The sequence below is a fragment of the Watersipora subatra genome, chromosome 5 (assembly GCF_963576615.1).
Source record: "Watersipora subatra chromosome 5, tzWatSuba1.1, whole genome shotgun sequence".
Taxonomy (NCBI): Eukaryota; Metazoa; Bryozoa; class Gymnolaemata; order Cheilostomatida; family Watersiporidae; genus Watersipora; species Watersipora subatra.
In genome coordinates this window covers 54,979,336-54,986,499 of record NC_088712.1, presented here as the reverse complement: position 1 = coordinate 54,986,499, position 7,164 = coordinate 54,979,336, and the positions used below count along the sequence as shown (strand labels likewise).

General features: G+C 35.9%; 1 protein-coding gene across 1 annotated transcript in view; it reads left to right on the top strand.

Moving 5' to 3' along the window:
- Positions 1 to 214: 214 nt before the first annotated feature.
- The window catches only part of LOC137396308 (receptor-type tyrosine-protein phosphatase epsilon-like), a 50,986-nt gene continuing 44,036 nt past the window's right edge, over positions 215 to 7,164 (top strand). Inside the window, exons 1-5 of the mRNA XM_068082525.1 lie at positions 215 to 271; positions 1,927 to 2,029; positions 3,571 to 3,761; positions 4,650 to 4,759; positions 6,577 to 6,637. Of these exons, the coding sequence (XP_067938626.1) occupies positions 220 to 271; positions 1,927 to 2,029; positions 3,571 to 3,761; positions 4,650 to 4,759; positions 6,577 to 6,637 (517 nt within the window). The 5' untranslated portion in view covers positions 215 to 219. The remainder of the gene's footprint in view (positions 272 to 1,926; positions 2,030 to 3,570; positions 3,762 to 4,649; positions 4,760 to 6,576; positions 6,638 to 7,164) is intronic.

The window sequence follows — 7,164 nt, the reverse complement described above, 5'->3', positions numbered from 1 at the left end:
TTCTAACTTTTTTCTACCAATATTTGTCCTTGTTGACTATATTAATGTTGACTTGTTGATGACTCAGATTGGTCCAATTTTTCTCTGCATTCGCAGATCATATGTAGCTATGGAAGTTCTGTCAACAAGACTCAGCAAGACAGTGGGTCAACTAGCTACATCTGGTGTGGGTTTCCTCCTGGCACCCGAGTTGAATGCGTCATTGAAGGTTTATACAGCATGGATCAAACCATTCAACTGGCTCTTTTTACCACTACCACTTATGTAGAGGGTAAGTACATCATGAGCACACTTACCTTTGTAGAGGGTGGATACATCATGAAGACACTTACCTTTGTAAAAGATGGTTACATCATTACAACAATACCATTTCAGAGGGTCAGTACAATAAGACCACACTATTGGTTGCATAGGGTACGCCCATCTTTGTAGAGTAGGCACATCATGGGAAAGTGCAAGGCTTGTATTGCAAAAAGTTGGTTTTGTAGAAGTTTTTTGGTCAGTTGACCCACAACAAAACTGCTATTAGTCTATATGCCGTCATGGTTCCTTGATGATTGCCTTTGTTCAGAGCAGAGACGGTATGCTCATTATTCTGAGCTTTAGTCTCCAGTGAACCGTTATTTTGTTGTATACTGTAATTTTCTTACCACGCTTGGTAAGTAAATGTTTCATGTTTTGGCATGCTGTTATGGCTTTTAGAAGCCGTTGTATTGTGATTATTTAGGTCAGATTTAGGTCACTGTTTATTTCATTATTTAGGTCATTGTTTACGTAATTATTTTGGTCCTTATTTACACTATAGGTCAGGGATGGCCAAATGATTTTGGCCATGATCCGTTACAGCCAAATCTGACACATTAAAGATTCACAACACACATTAAAGATCCACAACAAGCTGTAGATGTGCATTTTTCTTTTTTACTATACATAAACATGCAATTATTTGTGTACATCATAAAAGAAGGCGTAAAATACGATTTTAAAAAAACTTTTTATATATTTAATTTTACTAAAAATTGGTGAATGAATGTGATGTAATAAATATGTCTGATATCAGTGAGAAAATGATGAGAGGACTTTGAATTCCCAATACATACTATCAAAACGTGGTTTACTGCTATTTGCAGCGACTCTTTATGTTCATGAAGATGGGTATTTATTAGTTATGTTTCATGATATTTTTCACAAAATTCATTGCTGAATACAATGAATTTACAAAAAAATTCTAAGAAAAGTTTATAATAATCTTTTTAAAACCAAATTTAAAAAAAATACTTTAAAAATCCTTTTTAACAGACAACTTGAAAGATCCACAAAAAAACTAAAAAGATCCGGATCTAGATCGGCCATTTGGCCATAGCTGCTATAGGTCATTATTTAGCTCATTGTATATAGTGTAGTTCATTATTAGTGTCACTATTTACGGTGTAGGTTATTATTTAAGCCATTATCTAGGTCATTACTTTGATTATTATTTGGGTTATTATTCTATGACTAGTCTTTTTTAGGTCATTCTTTTTGATTCATTTAGTTTATGCAGTTGAGTTTATTTTTACTCATTTAGTTGAGTTTAGTGATGACTCATTGGACTAGGTGGGAGAGAATCTGGGCTGGAGAGTCCTTAATACATTTTGGTACTCAGCGATGTGTCAGCGCTGTTGAATAATAAGCAGCCCACTACACTGCAAACAATTTTCACAACTTATAGTGGTGTAGTAATCTTATGAAACTACCTGTTAATTTGGTTCAGTAATGGTTTTAGTTAAAAGCGCTGTTACATAATAGATAAATGAGTTTTCATTAGCTTTACTGCTATTCGTAAATACAATTTTAACTATTTACCTATGATTTGGGATGCCAGACCAATAGGTAGCACCTGTTCATGTCTGTCAAACTAAGGATTTTTCTGATTGTTGTTTTTAGTAACTGTGTCTGAGGTGTCAGAGAGCATCACAGAAATTAGTCCAAGAGTGTATGGAGTGCCGATACCTGTCATCGATGTAAAACCATCACAAGGAGAAATTGAGTATGTTAGTTATATGTTATGGTAATAGAATGAGGTGAAATTATATTTGGCTAATGTGCCATTACCTTCAGCAAATGACTCGTTCAATAGAATCAATGTTTAATGGATATTCTAGACATGCCCATTGATTAATTGGTATAGTTACGATATAGCTTAAAAATGTTTTTCCTGACTTCCTTAATACCTTGGGAAGATTTTGTCATGCGTTGCAGTGCTACGTGACAACTAAAATGAAGTTAGTGCAGCCTGATCAAGACTCATTATTTGCAAAAAGAGAAACTATAATTACACCATTTAGGTTTTGTTTCATTTTTTATTGGTGAGTTAGTGAGAGCTCAAGTTTGTTTGTTTTTGCTAACTGACAAGTCCTGTCTTCATACAAGGCTGGTTCACAGTGTATCGGCGCATGCCGAGGTTGTCTTCTCTTTCGTCTATGTGCACCATAAGCTGATGGCAGTGTCGAAGCAACGCGGAAATGTCAAAAGAAAACATTGCAGCTGTCAATCTTTGCTAATATTTCGTTGAGCCTCCATGATAGTCTGCGCAATGTCCAGCATTTCTGTGATGGTAACTGTCTGTCATGGATTGCTTGATTTATATTTTTTTTTGTCAATTACTGCAGGACTAGTATTTTATCATTTCCGCGACTGCATTGTATACTAAAAACTTTATTTCGCAGACTATTTGCTGATGTAAACTGGGATGAGTTTGGGATAGTTTGAGCGATGTTATCACAGACGATCACCAAAGTATTGTGAGATTAAAACCGACATAGGGCAATACAGTATAAACCAGCGTTGAGAGTTTCAAGATTTATAATGTTCATGATCTTTAAACCGAAACTAAGTTCTGGCTAATATCTGTGCATACAAGATGTCTACTTTCAATAAACAATAATTTACTAATGATTGTTTATTGAAATAGCTAGTAATATTAATAGGCCTACCAGCAGTGTGGAGTCATATTAAGGCTGGTTCACACTATATCGCCATATCTCAGCGTTGATGCCACAATACTTTGGTGATCGTCGATGATGTTCACATTGTCACAAGCCTATCTTGTTTGCATCAGAAAATACTTCGTGACGTAGTGTTCCCATTTCTCTTTTTAAATTTTCGTGAAGAAACGTCTTTGTTTTCGTATGTTGGAATTAAATACTAGTCCCGCAGCAACTATCATAAGCGGATATGAATAAATCCCGTTACCCGTTCCCGTTACCCGAAAATGGTTCACATTTGAAAAGCCGTCGTCGATGCTCGGCGAAATATCGCAAAGGTTTGACAGCTGCAAACGTTTCCGACATGTCTGCGCTGCTTCATCGATATTATCGGTTCACGGTTCACATAATTGAACGTCAAATAAAAAACGCTGACAAACGGCGGTATAGTGTGAACCAGCCTCTAGTTAGATCTTCTTTCCAATTATGGAATGTTTTTTTCAACACTTACGTAATTAACAATTGGCTGATTTGTTTGACTATCAGCCAATTAAATAGCAGAAGCATTGCTGTCAAGCGCTGCCAACAACTTCATATCTTCTAGGAGTTACCTTGTTATCGTCGAAGATCTCGATCAATCAAGAAAACGAAGAAAAGTTGAGCAATGTGCTTATGAAATTGATCAAGAGAGAGCAAAGGCTACAACTTTTGATCCTCGTTTACCTTATGAAGAAGCTCGTGCCTGTAATCTAAACTACCACTTAGCGGCCATTTTGGATAGGGAGGTCAAACCAGGTAAGCCTATAGCTACCATACCACGTCTTTCCATTGGCCGATGGTGTGTTGACTGTATGATCATAGTATGGTACGATAAGGTATACATACCTGTTCTATACATAGAATGAATCGAGATAGGATCAGAAGATAACATGACAAATCCCTGTAAAACTCATATTTTTCCAGTGATGTCATTCTTGTGCCTTCAATCAATTAGAGTTGGTAAAGGTTCTCCAGTCACATGACCTTGTACACAGTTTGCTGTGAAAGCACACCATTTTTTATGCCTCTTTACTGAGGAACTTGAAGACTTTTTGTAGACCATTTTTTGTCCTCATGGCTAAGTTTCCCTTGACACTCAACCCAACTGTCGACATAACTAGTGCATGTTTTTTACATGGAATGTTCAAGGGTACCACATGAAAAGACAATTTTCTACAACACATTTGGTTTGCAGTGGGCAGTTATCACACACCACAACAGACAAACTATCACTGTATTGACTCATGTGATGAAAAAATGATGCACATCATTGATCATTTTGTTAAAAGGTGGTTCTGTAAACTACTTTACTTCATTTTCTGTTCTTGATTATAATTGAAGGAAATAGTATAAGTATTTTTTAAGAAAAATAATAGTGAAGCTGCGACACTTTTTGATAGTAAAAGACAACAAGCTAAAGGCACATCATCTCTCAATGCCTAATTCTTGCTATATAAATAGCTGTCATTCACTTGAAATTTAATAGTGGCGTGCGCCATGTGAGACTTTTTTTTAGCTAGCAAGCTATTAGTTGGTTTGCTCGAAGACTTCTTGTAACAACCTAAAACAATGGTATATCATTGTGTGAGTCGATTTCAGGCACCTGCCATGCGTGTCTAATCTACGTCACACCATATTTTATAGGTGAAATATTCCCGATTGGAGATGGAAATGTTTATGGCGGTGTAAAGAATGTTCCCCTGAAGGAAGGTACAAGTTACAAGGTCTATTATGGAGTCAGAGTCAGAGTGGAGGTAAATTTGTAATACATTAGCATTTTGAAGCATGGTTTGAAGCCATTTTGAAGCCATGTGGTTAATGGGGGCATATACTGATCCCCCCAACTTTTGCACACAATCAGCTGTAGTTTACAATTTGTGAGCCAGTCTATGTAAAATCAACATAGAGAATGAAGTAGGAAAATATATAGGAATGCACATAGAAAATGCACATAGAATAAAATGTTTGTATAAAAATTGAATTAAAAGAAATTCATATTATATAAATTGACTGAATAACTTTCTAACATCAACAAGATGAACTAAATTAAAATGAACAAGGTTCTTTAAAGAGGTTTTTAAAAAGATTTCTGGTAGTGACCATTATGCGTGCCTAACATATGCCCACATATATTGTTTATTCACTGCCATATACTGCCAGACAAAATATTAAACTAGCCTTCATGTCCTTCATCAATTGCTCTATTGTCAGATGTATTTAGCACCACTTTAGACAGACTACATGTATGTAGGTAATACACCGACCTTTACAAGTGCAGCAATGTGCAAAATCAACCGCTTTCATCTAAGCTCAGTAAAAGTACTTCAACAAGCCACCACTTTTCGAAGCATATCTGAATAATACTACCGACCTTAAAAAGACTTTGAAAAATAAAATGTAGGCTATTTTAGACAAAAGTTCAATCGGTACTTTCAATAGTCTGTTACCATAGCTTTATAGTAGATTATACCATGGTACACATGATTACACTAGTCTGATTATAGTCTGTTACCATAACTTTATAGTAGATTATACCATGGTACACATGATTACACTAGTCTGATTATAGTCTGTTACCATAACTTTATAGTAGATTATACCATGGTACACATGATTACACTAGCCTGATTATAGTCTGTTACCATAGCTTTATAGTGGATTATACCATGGTACACATGATTACACTAGTCTGATTATAGTCTGTTACCATAGCTTTATAGTGGATTATACCATGGTACAAATGATTATACTAGTCTGATTATAGTCTGTTACCATAGCTTTATAGTGGATTATACCATGGTACACATGATTACACTAGTCTGATTATAGTCTGTTACCATAGCTTTATAGTGGATTATACCATGGTACACATGATTACACTAGTCTGATTATGGGCTGTTACCATAGCTTTATAGTGGATTATACCATGGTACACATGATTACGCTAGTCTGATTATGGGCTGCTTAAACATCAGACGTCTTTAGTACTTACAGTATCGATTAGAATTTAAGATAAACTCATGAGACTTTGAGTTCAAAAGTACGCACATACGTATTAGCTGTTTCATGGTAATTCTCATATAGCCTCATAATCTGCTAGCCAGATTTGCATCTACACATTGCCCTTTGGTAATGAGCTAAGTACAAACTCCGTCGAACCGTAAGCTCTAAAGAATACATTTGTTGTGTTATGAGCTGTTTGGGCAAGGTCTCATCTCATACCTTACCTTTGGTTTATTTTGCTGGTTGCTACATCAAGGGAGTCGTAATAGAGAAGGAAATCAATTTACTCAGCTGATATATAAATGTTAATTATTATATGATGAATTATCAATTACATGATCAATGAAATCAATTAATAATGGAATCAATTAATTGTTAACTGATAATTAATATTAACTTTAAATACTCAAAAATACTATAAAATTTACGCTTGGTACTCCTGATCAAATAATTTTAAATGCTCACAATTCTAATATTGTCTACATGGTATGATTGGAGGCGATTCAACCAATCAAATAGTTGCATTTAATTACCACAGCGCTAATCAAAGCTTATACCAACTTTTTAGGGTCAGCAGGAAACCGAGGTTGTGGTTCAGATATTGGAAGAGGGCTCTGAGCCAATCACAGGTAAGTAGCAGACAATGCGTATGGTCTGATGTCTAAAAGCTACACTAATTACAACATTTCCATGTTTGACGGTCTTTTCTGAATAATTGCACATATGCTAACTCTCAAAGCTTTATCAGCACATTTGACAATCCCTCAGGGCACACTAGACTGCCAGTGTACTCGTATATATAATGTAGATATCATTGTACATCATTGTCTTTCCCAAGAAGTAAAAAAAACTACATTTGTATGGCTAATAATGAGGCTTTCGCTATTAAAATGGAATTTAAAAATTTGGACCGAATGGATGCTTAAAGGCTGGTTCACACTAAAGCGCCGTTGTCAGCGTTTCCCTTCCGGCGTTCATCACCGATTATGTGAACCGTGAAGTTATGGCATCGACGAAGCCTTGCGGACACGTTGGGAAAGTTTGACAGCTGCAAACTTTCCCAACGTGTCCATCGATATTGCGCCGAGCATCAACGACCGCCTTTCAAATGTGAATCATTTCGGCGATGGTAATTCTCGGTCGGGGATAGAGTGAT